Source organism: Glycine soja, chromosome 18, assembly GCF_004193775.1.
Source record: "Glycine soja cultivar W05 chromosome 18, ASM419377v2, whole genome shotgun sequence".
In the NCBI taxonomy this organism is placed as follows: Eukaryota; Viridiplantae; Streptophyta; class Magnoliopsida; order Fabales; family Fabaceae; genus Glycine; species Glycine soja.
In genome coordinates this window covers 47,585,851-47,609,614 of record NC_041019.1, presented here as the reverse complement: position 1 = coordinate 47,609,614, position 23,764 = coordinate 47,585,851, and the positions used below count along the sequence as shown (strand labels likewise).

Below are 23,764 nucleotides of genomic sequence, written 5' to 3'. Positions count from 1 at the left end.
AAATACATTTTGTTAGTGTAGATAATACCAATTAATTCATTTAAGTCATTTTCAATTATACAATTTCATACCTACAAAGTCTCATCCCTCTCATTTGGATGTAATTCACATGAGGTATTACATGTCCAACAACTTTAACTTTGGCTTGATTCATCTCCAAATCACTTCACTCAACTCTAATATATTTATAACATTTTTTATTGTTGACTTAGACAGCTTATATTTTCATCACTTCACTCAACTCTATTGAGTAATTTTTTTGAGATCTTGATGACCAACTTTAATATGACTTGACTTTTTCGGAATATTTGATACTCAAATTATTTTAGATATGGTGTTTAAAGTATTTGTTATAGTAAAAATAAATTATTTTTTATTACCTAATACTAAGTCATAATTACATGGCAATATATTCTAAATAAGTTTAAAATATAATTTTTTTATAATGAAAAAGATGGATGACACAGCATGTCAAAAGAATGAAAATAAAAATAAAAAGCAATTCCGAATAGCAATTAGCATCATAGCAGAGAGACATGTGTGCCTTGGAAGAGTGCTCACAAAGTTTATAACGAGTGGCATCATTGATCATTCCCATCAAGGCCAAAGTGCAACCCTTTCATTTTCACATTTGCAATTAACAAACGCCAAACTTCGGAGACCCATTCATTGCATTGCCCACAAAACCACCCTCTCTACTCTTTCTCTTTCTAGGTAACCGCATTTTCTCATTCACATTCACGTTTTTCTTATTTCAAAATTTTTTTTGGCTTGTTGGGTCGGTTACATAATTACGTTGCATGTTTTCAATCTCAATTTCGTATTATTACATAACCGGGGTAATTTTCTGGGGCTGACACTAACTGGGTTCTCTTTGTTTTCTAATTTTCCTTTCTGGGTTGGTAATTTTTTAATTTATTATTTGTTTTTTTTTTAATTCTTCTTGTTTGGTGGTTTTGTGAAGAATTTGGCTTGACTGTTTTGTGGGGTTTCAAGTTGATAGATTGGTGTAAAGGGAGACATGGGAAGGCTTTTCTTGATCAATCTTGAAGGAGACTTCTATAGCTGCAAACACTGCCGAACACATTTTGCTCTTGAGGATGATGTCATTTCCAGGGTTTTTAATCTTTTTCTCCCTGTTTTTTTCCTTCCATGAAACATTATTTTTTATTTCTTGGTACTCGATTTTACAATTTTTTAAAGGATAGTTGGGGGTTTTGCTAGATAACTAGTTGATATATATGTAAGGCTTTTATGTGATGTTCCTTGCTGGTTGATCATGATGAGAGGGATGTGGTGATTCACCCCAAAGGGAGGGTGGCAATAGAAGAACATAGGATATGATCATCTCAAGTGGGGGATAAAAAATATTAGATAAGATGTACGTGCCAATTAATATATTTTCTAAACAGTATCTGTCTCAAACATTTTCAATGCCAACACTCAGAATGGCAAGCACTGCTAGTAGGAACATTCTTATTTTGATGTTCTACTTATAACCATCAGTAGTACTTATACATTTGTGTTTCTTATATATATGTCCATGTCATGTTACATTTTTTAATTTTTCTGTGTTGGTCGCCCCCTCCCTTTTTTTTGCGGGGGGGGGGGGGGTTGGTGGTGTTGTGTTGGGTCAATACGTGATACTCTGCTGTTGTGTGATTCTTTGGCTGTGGAAGGATTGTGTTTGAGTGACATCACGTGTCTGTGCTTTTGGTTTTTGATTGTGTTGGGTCGATACATTATACTCTTCTGTTGTGTGATTCTTTGGGTCGATACATTATACTCTTCTATTGTGTTGGACTAATTATAAATGTGTTTGGAGAGTGATAAAGTGTCAGTTGTTTGAGTTCTTTTTTGGGTGAAACCGTATTAGTTCATACTTGTAATGGCATGCCGATTGTGTTATTTTCATTCAGATCAAATGCTGAGCTACAAGTTTTCTTGCATAGATGAATTTCTTGATTCGATAATGATATAGTTTTATTCTTTTTGAGGAAGGTTGTAATTGGTGCAGTCATGTAAATAGATAGTATAGTGTTATTCTTAATTGCCATACTGGGCATGGCAAGGCAATAAATAAATGAATCAGAAACCACAATGTACAGATTTGAGGATGAAGTGTTTGGAAAGACTTTTTTCAAATAAACCAAATATCTTGAAAGACTTCTAAATATTGACCCTTTGATCAAATTTACTAATACGACTTTTTCAATTATATTTGAATGTCCCTGCTCCCAGTCCTAGGTGACTTGGTAAAATCTTTTTGTCATTTAACATCCCTATCTGAACTTGTTTAAACTTTTTGATAAAATGTCTTCACATAAACTTCTAGATCATTAAAATTATTCTCTTCCCTGATAATGGTACCTGATTGATGCCTTCTCTTATATGTTTGCCCTGGCAAACTCAGTATGTTAAATGAAAGAGAGGTTTTGGGAACTATTAGAATAGTTGGTGTTCCGCTTCCACCTTCCCTTTGTTGCCACTTGCAAATGTGTTTCTTAATCCTTAACTATACAGTTCATCATGCAAACTAAATGTATGAGTAAAATTTGTAACTTGCACACAATCTAACCCTGCTTTTCTCTTAGTCTTTCATTTGCAGGCATGGGATGGCTCATCTTTTTGATAAAGTGTGAGTGTTATTTGACTTTATCACTACCACATTAACATAAGCATTAGTAGGTGCTGATGTTGAACCTTTATTCGTTTAAGATTGTTGTGCCAATATGTGTATAGCCAATATAGTTATGCATGGCGGCTCTAGTTGCATTTTCCCCCTCTTTTACTGCTAATAAATTTGTTTTTCTATAGAAATTGAAAGTTAATTTCTTGTAGAATTTGCAATCTTTGAGAAAAACTTTTACTTCTCTATCCTCCCTAAATCTTTAATTCACCAATGGTGCAATTGCTACTGGATGAAAATTGAAAACTTAAGATCATTATTATTGTTATATTCGAGTGCTTCAAAATTCCAATAACTTCTTGTTATTTTTATGTAATGACAGTGTAAATGTCACTTTTGGCGAGAAAGAAGAACGGATGATGCTCTCCGGATTGAAAACTGTCGTTGACATATTCTGCGTTGCATGTGGGTCCATTCTTGGATGGAGATATGTAAGGACTAGTTTGTAACATGCATGTTTTGCGATTTATTTGTCTACTTATCAAAATGCAATTGGCATTGGGAGATTTTTGTTCTCAAAATTTTTTACTTTGTTTTATTTTAGGAGGTTGTTCATGAGCAGAATCAGAAGTACAAAGAAGGAAAGTTTATCCTTGAAATGTAACCAGCCAGTTATTCTATGTTTAGGCACACTCTACAGCATTTGTTTTATCTTTGTCTTTTAAGTTTTTAAAAGGGAAAAACTTAGATGTAGTTCCTTAGGTGCTTTTGATACTGTTTTTCGAATCAGAATTGGAGTTTTACCTTGATAATTTGCATAATAAAGGTTTAACACTGATTCTAATAAGAAAACAACATAAAAAAAAAGCACATAAGAAAATACATCCAAATTTTGCCCCTTTTAAAAATGGTGTCAATAGAAAGAATTCATTATTTCACATTTTGATGGAAAGTCTTTGTTATTGAGTAGGTTTAAGGTGTTGGGACCTGCTGACAACCTCTTCTTGGCAGTTCAAGAAGCTCTTGCAGCTGGAAGTGATGCTGATGATTGACTTACTCATTCCATGTATGAATTGTACATTCTCCATGCTCCACTTTGTGAAAATCTGCTATCTTAGCTATTAGAAATGGTAGTATATACGCAACTCAAAGAGCTTTTGAAAGTTACTAGTTATATTTCAATTCAGAATCAACATGTGCTCCTTTTGCGTCTTTCTAGCCTTATCTTCATGCCCCTTATATCATCTGCCTCTCTTTCTCTCTAGTTATGTACACAAAGTTAAACAATTATGAATGAAGGAGCTAGAAAACCAGGGCAATGCTAACAATCCTAGGGGTGTTTGAAGCCGTTGATTTATGCATATATAAAAATAAAAAATAGATGGCTAAGATAACATTTGGGCAACAAGACAAGCATATTAAAAATGAACCAATTTAAAGCCAAATGAACATGAAACCAATCAAAGGCTAGCCATTCCTTCTATGGTCTTCGTGGATATTCTCTAAAACTCTAGTAGAAGGTGCCACCAGTGAGAAAGTATTTATCTGAGTATTTAGTACGTTGCATCTTATTTTAGCCACCTAACTCTTTGAGCAATTATATTGGCACACTCTTTAGGTTTTATCAAATTGCATAAAATATCCTTACTTTTTTTTATCCGACGGGGCTTTATTAAATTACACACATTTTTATGTTACACACACCTCTTTAAGGTTTTAAAAACATTACCTTGTATCCTCTTGTAAGGAGGGAGGTCAATGTAAGGGTAAAAAAATAAATATTATATAACCTGGGAAAAGTTTAATCCAAAAGATTAATTCATTATATGGAATAGTTTTGATTTAAGAATTACATTGAATTTCATTTCTACTATTAGATTCATAACTTTGTGAATATAGTCAACGTTCATGACATATTGACCAAATGGTAGGCCTATTATTTTTCCTCTGGCAGTTTTACTTAATCTATTATCTATCTATTCATTCTTTAGGCCGGTAAAAACTCCATTTTGTCCTTTTTTAGTTGAGTGTCACGTGTTAACTTTATTGGTTTTTTTGTCTTTTCAGTTTTTTCTACTCATCCTTTTTCTAGTAGTCTTTCAAAAATCAAAATTAAAAATTCTCCAACCTTGTCCCTTTCTTCTCCCATCTCCTGCTCTCCTTATCTCTCTTCTCTGGTCCTTTCAAATCATACTCACTTGATGAAAGCTTACTTGAGAAGCCTCTATGGAGGGTGGATCTTTGAGCTTCAATGAGGTCCTTCAATGTTTATTTTCAACCATGGAGATGCAACGGAAGATAAAGGAGAAGAGGTGAAAGGAGGTGTCATCCACTAGGAAATAAGCCATGAAAGGAGGAATTTCACCACCAAGAGTGTCTTGGATAAGGTTAGAGAGGAAACTTCAATGGAGGAAAAGAATGAGAGAGAGGGGGGACACAAAATTGAAGGAGAAAAAGAAGGAGAAAAGTTGAACTTTGAAGAATTTGAGGAGAAAGCTCAAATTGAAGGATTTTTGCTTTGCCTATACAACAACCAAGATCAAGGCTTGGCAACATTACCCACTGAGTGGAGTTTCGGTTAGACATTTTTTTAAAAATTAAAAAAAAAAAAAGTTTTTTTTTTTTAATTTTTAAAAAAAGTTTTAGGTTTTCGGAGTTTCATAGAGTTTTCGTTTTCTTTGTTTTGAGGGTAATAACATAGAGATTTCAACTCACCTATGCTTTCACATAATCTGTTCCAAAATTGTAACTCTATTTTGCATTTTCTCGAAAAGGACCCATACATTTTTTTCTGATCTAAATGTGTTTTGCATATTCTGTTTCCTATACTTAGGTTTTCTTACATATTTGAAGTTACGACTTTTTTGAGTCTGTGTGTCATTCATTTCTGCAGTTGGTTCCCTCACTCAAAATGGAGATCAATCTGAACTCTTTCAAATGCAGTTATCACAAATGCAATTTCTGTTTCAAGTATATTTGTGTTAATTATTTGTGTTGATTGAAAATTGAAAAAGGCATTGAGTAAAAGTAGCTTAAAGCATAATGAATAAAAACCGAGAATGATTTATTCCTGTCATTTAAGTTAAGAATGACTGTACAAAAAGAAAAAGAGAGAGATTAAAGAAAAATATATACTCACATATATATATATATATATATATATATATATATATATATATATATAATTAATAGAGTTGAATATAATGCAATGATAATATTTTCTTTTCAGTTCTGAGCTTTTGGTTGGTTTTCTTAAGTTAATTTTCTGAACCATAAAATGGTTTTCTCCATGCTTACTCCCTAGCTCCCGAACAGGAAAGAACCCCATTTGAGGTTGAAATTCTCTGCAATGGTAAGTTGATTATAATTTTATGCTTTGTTTCAAACATAAAAATTATTTTTACCTAAAATTAGTCTCGTTTTTGCTTCTTTTTTTTTTTTGCTCAGCAAAAGTAATTATATATATAAGTACCAGTGGTACTAAAATTACAATGAGTTTAGGTAGACAGCTGGTTCCGATAGTCAGACTTATTTCAGTCTGATAGGAACCAAGCTAATCACCTTATATACTGCTACAATATCCATCAGCTGGTATCCTCTCCTAGTTACAAAAGCCTACTATTAGATTACTGGACCAGTGGTTAAAATGCATAACAAAATCTTTTTCTATTGCTCTGAGCCATGTCCAGACTAGGAGCAGTGCATCGTCCATCAACTTGCTTTCATTGAATGTTTCATTCGAGAAAATGACCCTGTTCCTTTGCTGCCAAATAGTCCAAGTTAAAGCTACCCACCGACACTTCCATTTGTTGTATATTATCCCTCCATTCATCCCATTTCCATGCTGCAAAAAATGTTGCCTCGGATGTATAGGGAATGCACCCGAGGTGTTGATCCAAGATAAAGATTCCCACCATAAAGGTTGTGTTTTGATACAGTTGAAGAATAAGTGAGTTGCATCCTCCTCCTTATTTCTGCAAAAAGGGCACACTAAATCATTTACCTCTACATGTCTCCTTCGCAAGTTGGACTTAGTTGGCAACCGATCTCTAATTAGCCTCCAAGCAAAGATTGATGCTTTAGCTGGGATCCTTAGCTTCCATAGGTCCTCAAGTGCTCCATCTAGGTTCTCCTCCGCTGTTTCTCCTCCGTTGTTTCTCCCTACAGCAAATTATATGCACTCTTTGTGGAGTAATGGCCATTGGGGTCAGGTTTCCACAGCCAGCTGTCTGCTGTATGTTGCTAAATTGCTATCTGTGATATCTCCCCCAGAAATCCGATAGCCGAATCAACTTCATTATCAAATAAGGGTCTTCTCTGTAAGGTTCCATTCCCAGGCTGTTTCTGTGTAGCTACCCAACTGCTGAATGAGTTTTTGTTGCCAACATGAGATTTGATACAACTTGGGGTATTTTGTCATTAATGCTTCACCATCACCAGCCCAGTAGTCCTCCCAAAATCTAGTCTTATCTCCACACCCCACTCTCCATGCCGTTCCATTTTGAAGGACATTATTCAGCTGTTGTTCATGAGTCACTGCCATTAGGTTTTGCCACCACAGTGATTCATTGCTGCCTCTTTTTCCTTCAGCCAGTGATCTCCAGCCACCATATTTTGAGTCCATTATTCTAGCCCATAATTCCCTATGTTGTTGAAACAGGTCCCACCTCCACTTTTCAAGTAGTGATTTGTTAAATGTCTTTAGATCTTTTATGCCCAGGCCCCCCTTTTCTTTTGGAAGAAAAACTGTTTCCCATTTGACCCAAGCAATCTTCCTTTGCTTCATTTCTCCTCCCCATAAAAATCTGTGCTAAATGCTGACCAGCTTGTCCACTATTCTGCTGGATACCCTGAAAAATGAGAAAAAATAAATGGGGATAGATGTCAGGATTGACTGTATAAGGGTCACTCTCCCCCCAAAGAATAGGTATCTTTGTTTCCATCTAGTTAATTTTCTCTCACACTTTCTAATGACCGGATCCCACAACTCGCTACACCTTGGGTTTGCCCCAATAGGAATGCCCAAATATGTGAACGACATGGATAGAATTCTGCAATTCAGATACTCAACAGCCTCCTTTATCAACTCAGAGACACCGAACAAATTCCCTAGGACTGCTATAACTCGCATGATATAGACCACGAAAAATATGAAGGTGAACCACAATGAGAAACATACTTGCCCCATTAGCATGCATATAACGGAGCAACCAGCCCCCCTCAACATCTCTCATAACGTGTTCTATGCTGTTGAAAGCTAGATCCACATTAGGTGTGTAATGCATAGCTAAAAAAATGCCAGTCACTATCTGAATGACTAAACAAATACCAGTTAACGAACCGAAGCCCCACCAATAACTAAGATTGCTCGGGGTTGGATAATCTATCAAATGTTGATTAAGTGTGGAGGATATAACACTGATCAGATTTTCCAACTGCCCCGAAACAACTTTTCGTAAAATTTATTTTGAGGCCTGATGCAAGTTCAAAATTCCTCAGGATCGCTTTGATTACCTTCACATTTTGCATTGTGGCCTCACCAAAAAATATAGTGTCATCAACGTATTGTAGGATGCTAACTGCAACATTGTTTTTCCCCACTAAAAATTCAATGAATAACTTCTTGTCCACTGCTTCTCTCATGAATCCGGTTAAGGCTTCCGCTACAATGTTGAACAATAGGGGCGCTAGTGGATCTCCTTGTCTAATACCTCTTTGTGGAATAAATTCGGAGGTGGGGCTGCCGTTTACCAGTATTGAAACCGAGACAGATTTGAGGCAGCCCTCAATCCAATGGATCCATTTAGTGCAGAACCCCAGTCTCCGTAACATGTATGTTAGAAAATCCCACGAGACAGAGTCGTATGCCCTTTCATAATCTACTTTGAACATGATGCATGACTTTTGACCCCTTTTTGCTTCCTCCACCACTTCATTAGCTATGATTACACTATGCAGCAAATGTCTTCCACCTATGAAAGCGGACTGTCTTTCATCTATTATGTCTGGCATGACCTTCTTCAATCTATTTGCTAACAGCTTGGCCATAATCTTATATATACAACCTATTAGTAAAATAGGTCTGTATTCATTGAGACTTTGTGGATCAGACACCTTAGGGATTAGGGCAATAAATGAGGCATTACATCCCTTCGGGAAAATCCCATTTGCATGGAATTCATCAAGGAACCGGAGAATGCCAGGTTTCAAAAGCTGTCAGAATTGCTTGATGAACTTGAAGTTTAGCCCATCCGGACCTGGACTTTTCTCACTTTCACACTCCCATATTGCCCTCTTTATTTTTTCCTCGTTAAAGCGTCCTACCAGCACTTCATTTTGTTGCTGTCCAATACTGTTAAATCTGATGACATTCAATTCTGGTCTGCACAGCACGGGTTCTTGGAATCTTTGCTGGAAAAACCTACGGACTTCCTCTTTCACTCTTGTTGGTTCTTTGACCCAGGATCCATCAATGAACACACCTTTCACTGTGTTATTTCTTTGGTTAGCATTCAGCAGCAGGTGGAAATATCGAGAATTACAATCTCCTTCTTTGATCCATCTTGATCTCGCCTTCTGTCTCATTAATGACTCATGTGATTGGGCAGCTGTCCACAAATCTTCCTGTAGCCTTTTCCGGTTTGTAATTTCTTGGGAGGTTAACTGCCTATCGGTTGTATCGTCTTCCAGCTTATTTAGTTTAGCCTCTATATCTTGAACCTTCTTGAATGTGTCACCAAACTGCTCCTTGTTCCATAACTTCAGCCTCTGCTTAAGACGTTTAATCTTTTCTTTGAGCATGAAACCTCCCCACCCCCTTTGTTGTGTCTGTGTCCAGCATTCGTTGACTATATTCCCAAGTGACTTATCTTTAAGCCAGCAGTCGAGGATCTTGAAAGGTTTGGGCCCCCAATCAACATTTTTAGAGTTGAGCAGAACGGGACAATGATCTGAAAAGTTCCTGTCCAAAATAAATTGTGTAACTCCAGGCCATTTAGTGAACCAATCAGTAGATACAAATATTCTATCCAATTTGCTCTTAGCAGCCCCATTTGGCCTGAACCACGTGTATTTTCTCCCCACACATGGTGTCTCTTCTACTTCTAAATCCGCTATCCAATCATTAAACTCACTGACGAGCCTATCATCTACCCCCCTCTGGGACATGCCCACTCTTTCTGATGGGTTTCTGACACTATTGAAGTCTCCCAACAAGCACCATAGGCCATCCGGACTCAAGTTTTTCAGCTGCTTGATAGAATCCCAGAGAACTCTCTTGTTATGAATATCACATGGAACATATATGTTAACTATGTGGACCTTCTGAGCCTCGCCAATCCATACTCCTTCCAGCATAATAAACCCCCTGCCAGTAACCTTTCTTTCCACTTTGAAAGTCTTCTCACTCCAAAGGCACAGTAAACCACCTGCTGTATTTGATGCAGGTTGCATTTCCCAGCTGACTTCAGCATCTCCCCATAGAGCTTGACACATTGTGTTGTCAATTTGCTCCCTCTTAGTCTCCTGAAGACATAGCATGTCTATTCGGTGTTTCTTAACCAGTCTCTTGATTGCTGCCCATTTTATCCCCCTCCCTAGCCCTCTTACATTATAGGATATGATATTCATGGGACAACATTCCTATTCCCCAGTTTCTCGGCCCCTTTCCTGTCTCTGTTCTCCATGGCCCAAATTCTGTCAATAATGCTTTCATGGTTTGTGTCTCATGTCACCCCCATTTCTTTTGCCATGTTCCAATGATGCTTTGCCTCCTGTAGGTGATCTGTGCTAGCAGCGTTATTAGTTGGTGTTTCTTCCCCCTTTTCTATTTGACATGCACTATTCGTAGGTACTTCACCCATGGGTGGTTTAGTTCCTTGATAGCTGTAGAATCTTTCTAAGAAATCACTTTGGGTTGCTTTAGGTTGTTTTTATTTGTATTTGCATCCATTAGATTCACGCTTCCACTATTGTGGGCCTCCTGCTTTCTACACCCCCTACTTCTCGAGTACACCTTCCAAGGTCCTGGGGTTTCCATTTTGTTATATTTTGGGCTTAGGCATTGTTGGTGTGATGTTTCAGCAGTGGTGTGACTAGTAAGGCCCACAATATTTGTGTGCCCACTATCGACAGCACCTGGGTCTCGTGCTTCGTTGCACGTTGCCAGCTATGACCCATTGGGCCCTTCGTCATCTTCTAGCTATTGACTCCGTACGAGGTCAGCATTGCCTATTTCGTGAATCCCTCCTGCCACTTTCTCTTCCCTGCTTACATCACAATGCTCCTTTTGTGCTCTGTATGTTTCCTCTTTCTCGTGACATGCCACTGTCTCCAATCTGGGTTGCGCTGCTGATTCCGTCCCGTTTACAGCTCTCAATCTTGACACACTTGTTTTGTTGTCTGTGCAGAGTGTCCACCTACCACGTTTATTATCCCCTGGTTCGTCGTTAGTGGTTGGACCATTAGATAATGTCAAGTCTCCTTTGGTCAATCCCCCACCGGTGGAGTTGTCGGTGGTCCTTCTCGGCGCATAGTCGGTTCCCAGTGCTCCGACCAGCTTCGAGATCGGGGTTCTGGTGTCGCTGTCATCGGAATCGATCTCCTCCGATGATCCGAGAGTGCTTCAAGTATGGCAGCTGTAGTTTCTGTTGTCGTTCTCGATTTCTTCCATGATGTGGACTTTGTATAACTCGCCGCCAATGTGGACGTTGACTGTATGTTGGAGTATGGGCCTCCATGGGGTTCTGATGAGCACCCTTGCCTTATCCAACCTTTGAAGCTCGTCGACATCGTCATCCACCTCCACTAGGTCCCCTATCGCAGCCACGATCTTTCGGATTTGGACCATTTCCTATGCTATTAACGGAATGCCCCAACACTAAGCCCAGACTAGTCTGTAGCCCGTTCTCATCTTCGGGTTCCATTTCTCCAACGAGTGAAACACCGTTGACCCATGCCGAGTTTCTTCCTTAGCCAGCTCTTCCACCCTGATATCAGTAAGGCCAAGGAGTATGACCATGTCATCCCCTAGGTATTTAGGCATCACGTCTCCTGCTATATCCCAGGAGATGTCGTCTTCAACTCTGTCGAAACTCACCAGGTTCTTTAGCCGACCCACCCACGCGTCGGTGTACCACTGTTTGTTCCCCGTCGGAATCTCGAGGTGTACCGATGACTGTGACCCATCATGTCCGGAGCTCGCATTCTCTGGATTTCGCCATTGCCCTAAGGTCATTGTGTTTGTGGCCACTACCTTCGCATATGACATGGAAGGTACCCTGTGTTGCAGTTGTTTCTGTCGAGCTGCTATCGATCCTTGGCTGCTATCGTCCCTCTAGGATTTGGGTTCTACTCTGTGTTCTACTTGTCTCCCCTTTCCTCTTTCGTACTTTGGGACATTCATATACAGCTTCAATCCTCCAACTATAAGGTTGTCTAGCTGCCTTTCCAATCTACGCACATCAGACACCCCTCTGAACCTCACGAAGCTGTACCTCCTCCCCCCTTTGTTTCTTTGTTTGGAGATGAAGATCTCCTGTACATCCCCCCACTTTTTGAATTGGACCCAAAGATCCTTCTCCGTTGCATCTTCTAGGAACCTCATGAAATAGAAGGTTGAGATGTCGATCTCTCCCTCCAGTTAGCGTGAGCAGCCTGGAGGTGCTGTCCATGCTTGGTGCCGGCGTAGCTTCGCCGGGAATCCTCTCTAACTCGCTCCATTTCTCTCTCCTCCTTTCTTTCTTGTTCTGACCCTTACCCACCCGCTGTCTCGTTTTTGCTTATTTTAATTGTTTAAATTTGTTTTGCTTATGAGGTGTTTGACAAAATGTTTTTACTAGAATCAAGGTTTTTTTTGGTTTAATTTTTTTGTTTCAGTTTTGTATATTATTCATTTTTTGGTACAAGGCTTTGGGTTGGACAAAATCTAATAAGAAATGAGCACCAGAAGATAGTGTTCATGACGTCGCTGCATGCCTACTTAGGGCATGCCTACTTAGGTACAGGTCCTATTTATAACACATGCCAAAGATTTGTCCACTAGTGGAAACACATGTTAAAACAAGAATAATAATAGTATCTTTGTAGTTTATAATGTTATTCATTTGTCAAATTTTGATTTTAAAGTGTACTACTTAGTTCTAATTTCATTGGTAATCTCAAAGATTGGCAATACATAACACTTAGTCATGATACCAACCCAAGCTGAAAACATTACATGTATCCTGTGGGACTCATGTTAGTTTCAATCATGAAATTTATTCTTACCTAAAAGCTTTTGCTTATTTTAATTGTTGAAATTTGTTTTGCTTATGAGGTGTTTGACAAAATGTTTCTACTAGAATCAAGGTCTTTTTCGGTTTAATTTTTTTGTTTCAGTTTTTGTATATTGTTCATTTTTTGGTATTAGGCTTTGGGTTGGACAAAATCTAATAAGAAATGAGCACCAGAAGATAGTGTTCATGGTGTCGTTGCATGCCTACTTAGGTACAAGTCCTATTTATAACACAGGCCAAAGATTTATCCACTAGTGGAAACACATTTTAAAACAAGAATAATAATAGTATCTTTGTAGTTTATAATGTTATTCATTTGTCAAATTTTGATTTTAAAATATACCAAATTGAAAGAAAAAAAATAGTTATTTGTTTATAACATTTAAGTTGTTATAATTTGAAGTTACTTCACAAGATAACCTAATTACCACAACCCAACCAGTAGCAAGAAGGTCATCATCTTTGGGGTTCCCAATGCCTTCTCTCCTACTTGCAGGTCTTTACTTTTTTTTTTCACTTTCTAACTTTCATTCTCCAATTTTTTACCAGAAAATAAAAACAGAATCATGGGTACATGAGTTTCAATTTTTTAAGATATCAGTTGTTGCTTTGTTGAGTGGGCTACAAAAGTGAAGTTTTTAACAAATTTCTACTCTCTCTTTTATTATTCCAATTCCAATTAGGGTTTGTTAGTTTGTGTGATTTTTTGGTTTTGTTTAATTATTGTTATTATTATTATGTAGGTTGTAGCTGAAGGTCATTTTTTATGCTGTGATGACGAGAGCGAACGCTGGGATTTCCTGTGTCTTACGATAAGGGAAAGGAAGATGTCCAGTCTAGGTGAGTTTTATGCTTCAAATGATACAATTGTATCATTGGATGAGTTTTGAAAAGTTTTTACCTTTTTTTTCTTTCTAAATTCAAGTTGCTACTATTGTTTATGTTATGTAATATATTTGATCTGTGCTATCTTTTGATTGTTATCTCAGATGCTAAGACACTACCTCCTTGGTTCATATATTCACTTAATTAATGTTTTTTCCTTTTTGTTTTCGGCATGTTGACACATAAGCTTGCTTCCTTGGGTTTGTCTAAGTGCTATTGCCACTAGAATTTTGTTGTCTTTGTGTTCAATTCAGTCATTCAACAACAAAAGCCTTTTCCAAATATATTACTACTAATAACACTTTTGCAATGTTACTAAACTACTAACCATAACACTTTTTTATTAAACAATCCTATCAGCATTTGAGAGGTTGAGACAACAACATTGAGTCAAATACTACGGGAGCCACAAAATACTAAGGCTGCTTAAACAAATGGATTATTTAAAGGGGTAGCAAAATTAATACTAGAACTGGACCTGGGTACGAATCGAGTGGGGAAAATGGATAAGGACATGAGTTTAAAAAACAACAAATAAACCACAACAAAGTTGGCAGTAATAATGGATGGATCTTTTCGAGGCAAATTAAAAATGTTGTTAAATCTTGAATTCAAATCTCCCTACTAACTATTACTATTACTACCAACAATATTAGAGTAAGTTTAGGTTAATTGTAACTGAAGGATGGTGGAGGGTAAATTTATCAATTTAAACCATTTCTTATGGTAATTCTCTTCTCACAACACTATAAAAAGGACCTCCTAAACCCATTTTCCTACATCTTCCCAGTCTATTGAGTTTTGTTTGTTTGCCTTCACACTTTTTTTGAATCTGCCTCTTTCCATTAACTTGCTTGACTTTTTCTTCAATTGCTTTTTTTCCTCCTCCAGCTTCTGGCATTTCAAATTCAAGGTGAGCAAGTTGAAATTTATAAATAGAAATACACATATTATTTATAGCGTTAAATCTTTGGTATTTTCGATATTTGCATGGGGTAAATTGTCATATAATCATCATCCCTGACTACTTATCTAACTTATTTAGTTTGGAGCATATTCTTTATAAGGTTCCTCTCATGGCCAATATATAATTATTGATATACAACTCTTGAAAATTTCATATCCAACAATTCCTCCAATGCTTTCTCAAGCAGTATGGGCTATCAAAGGGAACAAATGAGGTCATGTTTATCACCGAAGCATATCAAACTCTTCACGACTGGGGTCCATACCCTGCTGATCAGGTCCTCAAGGAACTTCAAGACAGTCTTGGATTTATGATCTATGACAACTTTTGTAACATTTGTAAGTCTCTAATTTCTTGATCTAAACTTGGCAATATGTGTGGTTTGGCAATTTATAAATGATGTGTGGTTTGACAATGTATAAATGGTGTTATTAATCTTTCTGGGACTGATTATTAATTTGTTTGTTTGAGCAGGATTCTAATGGCCAGATTGGGTTCCAACTGATATGTAAACCACCATTGAAATTACTAATTCTTATCAGAGTAACTAACACAAATAGTAAAATACATTTCAAAGGGTAACTTGTGTGTGGAATTTAATGCTTTACTGGTGTTAAAATGCAGGGGGTATGTTTCATAGTGAGCATGGTCTCATGAGCTTTGAACATCCATCAAATAAGATGAAAGCAATGCCTAGAATTGACAGTGAGGGATTTATATGCGTTGCTAACTTTTGCGAAGTAAAAAACTGGATTTGTTGCGTCATTCAATTTCTTCTCGAAAGATAAGACAATCCTTTATATATCTTAATCTTTTTTCCCATTGGTTAACAACTTGATTGTGCTGGCTGTTGTGATTCAGATTTTGTTTTTGAGGAATAGGTTTTTTTATATTATTTCTTTCCTCTCTTGGCTAAGAACCTGGTTTTATTCTCTCTTTTTAGTTTTCCTCCATTTTTTTTGAGAATATTATTATTCATATTTCTTTCAATTTTCTTCATCTATTCTAAAACAGTTGGAGTAAACCATATTATTGTGATGTTACATAGGAATCACTGTTGGAGTATTTTGTCTACCACACTCATTTTTATAAATGAATTTAAATGCCTAATTAGAGCTAAGAACTTGATTTTGCTGTTACTTTGGAGCTATAGGATGAAACAAAAATTAATCACCCTAGATAACATAAAGATATGAGTTTGCAATCTGAACCACGAGAGCATCCTAATCCAAAGTCACTGGTTGCTGCTCTAATACCTCTACAGAAGGATTATGAGGTTAGTTGGACTTAATACTTTTAACTGAAGATAAGCTATAACAAAATACTTGAAGAGCTATACATAATCTTTGTAGTGTCTAATCTATGCAAATAGTTGGATGGATTTAATTGTTTGATGGATTCATTCATCAGTGTCTAATCTATGCAGTGCAAAGGTTATTAACACAATAGAGTTTGACATCTGGGATTGGCTAGATGGCATCACCCTTAAGCAAAGACTTTGCTTTTTATTTTTTTCTTTTTTCTCGTGAATTTTGGATATGTTGTACATGGTCTAATACATATTTTGTTTTGGTCCTTGCTGATAAATCCAATTGCCTTTTAACATGATATATATTTTTAATCTGTTTTCTGTACAATCTTGGAGCAATCATTTTCCACTTAACGTGATTAGAATGTAATTCCCCCACCCCCCCAAGGGTGCTTAATACATAGCATGTGACCATAGCCTCTTATACAATTTTGTATCAATTATTATTGCAACACTCTCAAAATTGATATATTATTTCAAATTCTAAATTATAACGTTTAACAAATAAATTTACTTAATCAAATCACAATTTTGCTACTAAAGAAAAGAAATAAATATAGTGCAGCCGAGCGGAGCAACCAGTGCACGGGTTACATACTAATTATTAAGTATAGTACACCTTAATTTAGCCGCTTAACCACTTCTGGAACTCAATTCTCAACAAAAGTATCATCATCAATATATTTATAAAAACCGTTCAGCTTCCAATTTGCTTACCACGTGTTGGCACATTGTTTTTTAGAATATTTAATTATATCATTGACCTTCTTACTGTACTCAAGCAGGAATGCATGCAAAATATTCTTCACATTTGAATTTTGCAACTACTTTAATAAATGAAAAAGGTCACGCTATAAATTAACATAAGTTTTGTACCATTCAATGTTTGTCTCATATCATAACCAATGGAGCAGGGTGTTTTACTACTTCTTTTAGAGTATGAAATAATATATTAAATTAAAAAAAATTGTTCTAGATTTACCAACAGATAGATTAAATTTAACGAGACAATAATATCATAATAAATAGTACTAAAAGTGTATTTGGATGAGAGAATTTAAAATTTTGAGAAATTTTAAATTATAAGAATTTCAAATATTTTAATTGAAATTATTTTATTTTTAAAATTTTGTGTTTGGATAAAAAAATTAAAATTGTGATAGTGAAAAAAAATGAATACAAAGAGAAGAAAAGATATGGTTGGTGTGCTTCCAAAGAGAAAAATACTAATGCGATATGAGAAGTCACAGGAGAATGGGAACACAGTGTCATACACCATCACACTCGATCACAATATTCAGTCAACGACGCAAGACATGACCAGACCCTCCGCACCTCTGCCATGTGATGGGTAGCGACGGCTGCTCCTCTAACTGACAGGTGTAGTTCTACATGTCCCTTTACACCCACACCAAATCGATGTTCCACGAGTTCAGATGATGTTTCTTGAAGAAGAGAATCATCAGAGTAAAGGAAGAGTGGTGATTTTGAGAACGAGATTTCGAGAACTTTTAGGTGAAGGAGAGGATGAATGTTACAAAAGAAATATGTGAATATTTTGGAAGATTCTTTTATCAATAAGAGAATTTCAATTTTTCACCTTCTAAAAGGAAATTGAAATTTCACATTTTTAGTTGTTTAAAATTCTGTTTTAAAATTCTAAAAATTTAAATTATTTATAAAAAATACATTCAAACAATAAATTTTAAATTATAGAAATTTAAATTATCTAATAAATTATTTTCTTCAGTTAAAATTTTTTATCTAAACGCACTCTAAGAGAAATCTAACATGACAATTTTCCCGTCAAACATAAAAGCCGTTTCATTCATGTTTTAATTTTTTTATTGTAATAAATCAGATATATTTGATTTCTCAATAGCAATGTTTTAGTTAAAATTACTTAAAATATAAAATGAATTAATTCAAAATTTTAAAAATAAACGAAATGATAGTTCTGGAATAAAAGCTGTGATGAGTATTGAGTACTAGTTGTACTCATTGTTTCCATGCTCAAACAAAATCTTTGTTCAAGTGATCCACCTCCCGTAACATGAGGATATGTATATTCTGTCAGCTTTCCGGAAATTGGCGTGGCCACATTGAACCCGTTGGAGGAAAAGAGGGGGGAAAAGGTGATCATGTTTCCTATGTGATGCTATGATGCTACAAAAGACAATTGGGTTTCTCCCTCTTTCACATTCTACGGCAAGGGAGATGTTCAATGAATTTTTCTTTTGTTGATATTTTTTGTTAGATTTTTCTTTTTTTAGGATTGGTCTAATAGTAATTGAGATCTAAAACAAATTTTAAGAGTAATTTCTTTGTTTTAAATGATAGATTTATATATTAGGCATTTTTACTAATATATGTTATCCTTTTTACTAATATATGTTATCAATAGATTTAAATCAATAATAACAAATGTGTTAATAAGAGTGTGTTTTTAATATTTCTCTTGTAAAAATCAACAATAATTTTTTTGGGTCTATGTTTTAGTTGTTTTATTCTTGGGTCGATCTTATTACTTTTTTTCTTCTTACTTTATCATATCTGAGCTTTAAGCTTCCTTATTTCTCTTTCTTTCTTTAGCATCAGAAGCTGCTTCGAAAGTGATCTTTTTTCATTTTTTTCAAGGCAAGATAATGTCAAAGGCCATAATCATCTCTTGAAAAAAATAGATGAGAAGATTGACAAAATATATACCCAAGTGAGCACAAATGATGAATCATCTCTTGAAAAAGTTACATGTCTAAATGGAACAAGCAAGTTACCTAAGATTGTTAAACTTTTTTAAGAAAATTGATGTTTGATTTTTCATCCAATAACTTTACACATCTATGTTTGATTTCAATCCAAGTTTAAAAAATTATCAAAAAAATATTAAGTTTCAAATAAAAGTAATATGACTGTTGTTTTTAAAATTTAAGTCTAAAGAATGAAGTTTATTCAATCTTACATATCCAAAATTTAATCCAAAATAATGCACTATTTGCATTTTTTTCGGTTGAGTGTTAGCAACATTCCTCTCAGTTATTTAGTCTTGCGTGTGTGTGTTTTATGTGGATTTTAACCTAAATATACGTGTAAGAAGGGATACCGTTTGTTTGTTTGTTTGTTTTTTAACGTCAATGCTATGTGAGTGGTGGATTCATGTTGAGCATCTATTGACTATTCGCACAACTCTCACGAGTAACCAAAACTCACCTTGTTATACAAACACACGTTTAGAACTTTAGATTCTTAATTAGAAAGTGTGGCAACAAATACTCCAACACCCCTTGTTATATATCTCTTATGTTTGTTTTAAAATGGGATGAGCCAGGGTGATAGAAAATACAAACAGAGAAAAATATGGTGATTGACCAAATAAAATAAGGACAACGGAAAAAACAATGGAGGTGATTCTATGAGCATGTTATCATTGTCATGAAAGTGAAAGAAATAGACCCATAATTTGTCAAGTTAATTAGGATCTGTTTCGTGCCATTTTGTTCCTTTATATTAAACTTTTCTGTTGTTATGAGGGTTGTCTCCTTGTTTTCTTGATTTTTTTTAAATTAACTGAATTTCAATTTTTAAAATTTAATGTGTTTATATATTATCAAATAACTTTCTATTGAGATATTGAAACATATTATTATCATTCACAAAATGACTTAAGTAGCAAATCAGTAGTGATTAAGAATTTCTTAAAAATTAAATGTATTTTTAATTTTTACAATTAGGATAATGTTGGTTTTTCTCTAAAATAATATTATGCTTTTGTTTTCTTATTTATGAGATGGCATCATGTGTGCTCCCTATTTCTTCCTAACTTTTCATAGATAAGGAACCAAAAAAGAAAACTTTTTGATAAGGACAAAAGGCATACCTCATATATTTCTGTAAACGAGATATCAAAATGAGATTATTTTTGTAGACGTTGAAAGATAACATTTCTTTATTTATAAGGAATAAAAATACATTTAATCATTTTATAATTATTTCAGAAAATTTAGCCTAACAAACAATACTTATAAATAATAACCATTCCAAGCAAAAATCTATATAATAAAAGTATTATAATTTCATTGAAATTTAATAAAAAATTATGAATCTTTAAACTATTTTTGCCATGAGTATTTAGAATTTTTAAAATATACTGTAACTAAATTTGACTCGATCGCCATCAAGGAAGGTATATTGGATCCCTGATTTAATTAGTAAGTCGTGGATTGGATGTGAATTGGAACTAGCTTTAAAGAAACACTATAGTTAATGTATAATTGTAGAGTATACTTGTTAATATTATTTGAATTAATTATCATATAGTTTAACTAATCATCTTGAAAATTAACACTCGGAAAAAGAAATGAGCTCTGGAATATTTCCAAGAAAAAAAATTTGATCAGTAGGTCATTTGCATCAAGCATGCAAGAGATAATTGATTAGGATTTTTAAATGAAGTATGGCCAAGGAAAAAAATTGAACCGTATTTTCAAGATAGAAATGAATTTGAAAAAGTAATACGTAAGATCTTTTTACAATCTATGTAGTATATCCATACATTGAGGGTAGTGGTTAGATGAAGAATATAAAATTTCTCTTATTTGGTGATTCGGATAATTTTTTCTTATTTATTTATATAATCTTATTCATTAGTTTAAAATTTATTTTAAAAAAGAAGTTGAATTGGGAATAGAGAATTATTAAGATTTTTTTTTATCCTCACCTTAACTACTTTGTTTTAGTACTATCATTAGAGAGATGTTAAATGGCCAACATGACCCAGTCCCTAAACAAGTCAAATGATGAAAACTAACTAGTCTGACCTAGTCTAGCCTAAATTTCTCATGGGTTATGTTTTTCTTGTCATTTATTTTATGTTTTTTTGTTGCTTAAATTTATACTAATATTTAAAAGAAAAATAATGTGCCAAATAGGCATGGTAGTGTTTTGGCCAAAAGTTTTTCAGGCTCAACTTAACTCAATTCTATATAGGTCACCACTTTTAGGGTCCAACTTGACAAACCATCGAATCAGCCCATTGAGCAAGACTAATTTTGACAGTTATGTTAGAATCAGAGACATAAAAAATATCTAATCCCTCAAAATCTCATAATTTTGGTTATAACAATGGTATCAAAATTTGATGGACTAATGAGATTTATTAAGTCAAACATGAAATATGCTTCCAATGATAATATAGGTAAAATATATCTTATCTTAGATACCAAAATATAATCCAATATTTTCTCTACACAGTATCATATGTGCTCCTTAGTGAACTGTGCCCAAAGCTTCTACTTGAAAACCCATTGTCCAATATGTTGTTTTTGGTTCATCCATCTTGATTAAGGAAATTTACACTATTATTTTTTACTTTACAATAACTCTATGATATAAAGCTGAAAAGTCATTGGACGAAACGTTATGATGAAAATATTTAAGTCTTTTCCGTGCAAAGTTTTTTTATTTGTGTTGTATTTTCTTATCCTTTATTGTGAGTAGATTACTTGTAATTTTTTTAAAATCTTATTGTCTTTGAAAGGCAAAAATAACTTTGTGAAGAAAGAATATTTGGGTGTATCAATCTTAGGGTTGATTGATATTCTGTTAGGAGTAATCTTAAGAATACTTGTTGTAACAAAAAATGATAGTGAAAAATAGGTGTTATAATTAATTTTGTTTAGTGAAACTTTTTTTTTCAAATTAAAAAAGCATTAGACGTAATTAGATTGAGTAAATCAATATAAAAGTTAATGTTGATGTTCTAATACGATTTTATTCCTCACGTTTTTATCTTTGGATGGCGATTTCGAACTTGGCTTTGAAACTTTTTCCCGTGAAAAAAATTTCAAAAAAGTTTTAAAGGATGCGTTTGATACGTGTTAGAGTATAATACAAGTAGAACAGTCAGGTAAATACTTAAGGTACTGAACAATTTTTTTGTCCTTTTTATTATTAGATAAATAATGGACAAAACAAGTAACTTTTAATATTTATTATATTATTATTAGAAGATCTTAGATCTTAGAATACCTTCTTTCCTTCATCCGTTCACGTCTAACTTCATGATTAAAGATTAAACTCAAATATTCCAATTTGATGTTAAATCAGCATGTATTCGAGCCATAAAATATTATAGAATTCAGCATGCAATTTGGGCATTTAAATTTGCAAAGGGAATAAGACATATGTTTCATTTTTTTTTATTATTAATATACATTTGGTTGATATAATCCGTATAAAATAAACTCTCAATTCAATAATAATTTTGATATAAAATTATTTAATAAAAAATTATTAAATAATATAAGTTATATCAATATTATTTTATCTCTTTTCTAAATAGATCTGTTACTTTATAGAGAAAAAAAATTAACCAATAAAATAATATAAGATTTATATTTTTATAATTTACTTTAATCTTAATTCATTTTTTTCACCTTATTAAACGGACCCATAATGTCAAAAGGTATACTCATTATTACATGTTTAGATAATAGAATTGGAAAAAAAAATTCTTAAATTTTAGCTTAAGAAAATGAGACTTTTTCAAGTAAGAAAAAGGGAAAAAAAATATATTTATGATGGGTGGTGAAACCTGGCAGTGTGTGGGGGCAGTGATTCAGTGATCATGGGTAAGCAGTTCAGAACCAATCATAAATGCTATATGCAAAGTTAACAAACAAAGATCCATGCCAATGGGACCCTCACCATCAGAGAGGAGCGTGTTCCTCCAATCCAAAATTTGAACCGCACGATTTACGAGGACCCATCTCCTCTCTCAAATCACAACCGTTAGATCATTCTTTTCTACATCTTGAGGAATCTAACAGCCCACGTTTCATGTTTGACCCATCACTATTTTTGAAATGTGCCATTCTGATATGCCAATTCCATCTTACATGCTTACCCCCCCAACTTTGAATTTCCACTGAATTAATCTATTCCAATTTTGAATGATTCCAAGTGAGACCAAAATTAAATTATTGATACAGTACATTTTTGTGTATTTGTTAAGTCATAGCATAGGGGCTACATGTGGTGATGTGCATTAGAGAATGTCTTGGTCCATTTTGTATACCATATAGTATATGACAATATAATAAATTAAGGCTGCTTTATCACTCTATTACATAATTGCCCTAGTTCATATATATATATATATATATATATATATATATATATATATATAATTATTAGCTCTATATTAGTAGGAGTTGGAGACCTCTCCCATTCATCTTTCTTATTCTTTCTACATTTGCAAAGCTCAGCACGCCAAAAGAGGAATAGAGGTATTAAATTAAATTCATATACATTTTCATTTGAAGGGATAATATGGAACATTTATAGCCAAATACCAACTGATTGTCTAATGCTTAGTGAAGAAAAGGCAATGAGGCCAGAAGTAATTGTGATCGTGACTTTTTTATGCTAGCTTTTACAAATAGGACATAATTAATGTTTTTGTTCTCTTCTTTTATTTATTGTTTCATTGTATTTCACTTTTTATTTCTCGGGTATATGGCCATTTGTTCATTCTGTGGAACTCATATTTTATCTTGGAATGATAATGCCGTATATGATTCAAATTGAGAGATTCATCACTATCAAATAAAAATAAAAGACTCCATTGATTAATCAATGTGGTTTGGCACGTTATGCAACAACTAAGGAAACGGAATACGATACATAAATTAATTAATCTGATC

At 34.3% G+C, this 23,764-nt stretch overlaps 2 protein-coding genes across 9 annotated transcripts; one reads left to right on the top strand and one right to left on the bottom strand.

Annotated features, from left to right (window-relative positions):
- Positions 1–520: 520 nt before the first annotated feature.
- On the top strand, positions 521–16,392 carry LOC114396478 (protein yippee-like). 8 transcript variants are annotated; one of them, XM_028358480.1, is made up of 11 exons: positions 522–714; positions 997–1,117; positions 2,595–2,638; positions 3,012–3,120; positions 3,234–3,289; positions 3,600–3,695; positions 13,647–13,743; positions 14,680–14,701; positions 14,943–15,093; positions 15,230–15,298; positions 15,380–16,392. In XM_028358480.1, the coding sequence occupies exons 2-6, from the start codon at positions 1,022–1,024 to the stop codon at positions 3,679–3,681; spliced, it is 387 nt and encodes a 128-aa protein (XP_028214281.1). In that variant the 5' UTR covers positions 522–714; positions 997–1,021; the 3' UTR covers positions 3,682–3,695; positions 13,647–13,743; positions 14,680–14,701; positions 14,943–15,093; positions 15,230–15,298; positions 15,380–16,392. The 8 variants fall into 8 exon arrangements, with proteins under 8 accessions (XP_028214278.1, XP_028214277.1, XP_028214281.1 ...); XM_028358481.1 differs by lacking the exon at positions 14,680–14,701 and having other exon boundaries at positions 15,230–15,263; XM_028358479.1 differs by lacking the exon at positions 14,680–14,701.
- LOC114397345 lies at positions 8,846–10,168 on the bottom strand. The gene has a single exon (XM_028359409.1). It carries the CDS (start codon positions 10,166–10,168, stop codon positions 8,846–8,848), a length of 1,323 nt encoding a protein of 440 aa, XP_028215210.1.
- Positions 16,393–23,764: the final 7,372 nt, after the last annotated feature.

Coding starts and splice junctions, on each gene's coding strand:
- LOC114396478 (XM_028358477.1), top strand. CDS start 1,022: ATGGGAAGGCTTTTCTTGATCAATCTTGAAGGAGACTTCTATAGCTGC. Junction 2,639..3,011: donor GCTCATCTTTTTGATAAAGT/GTGAGTGTTATT, acceptor ATGTAATGACAG/TGTAAATGTCACTTTTGGCG. Junction 3,121..3,233: donor CCATTCTTGGATGGAGATAT/GTAAGGACTAGT, acceptor GTTTTATTTTAG/GAGGTTGTTCATGAGCAGAA.
- LOC114397345 (XM_028359409.1), bottom strand. CDS start 10,168: ATGCTATGTCTTCAGGAGACTAAGAGGGAGCAAATTGACAACACAATG.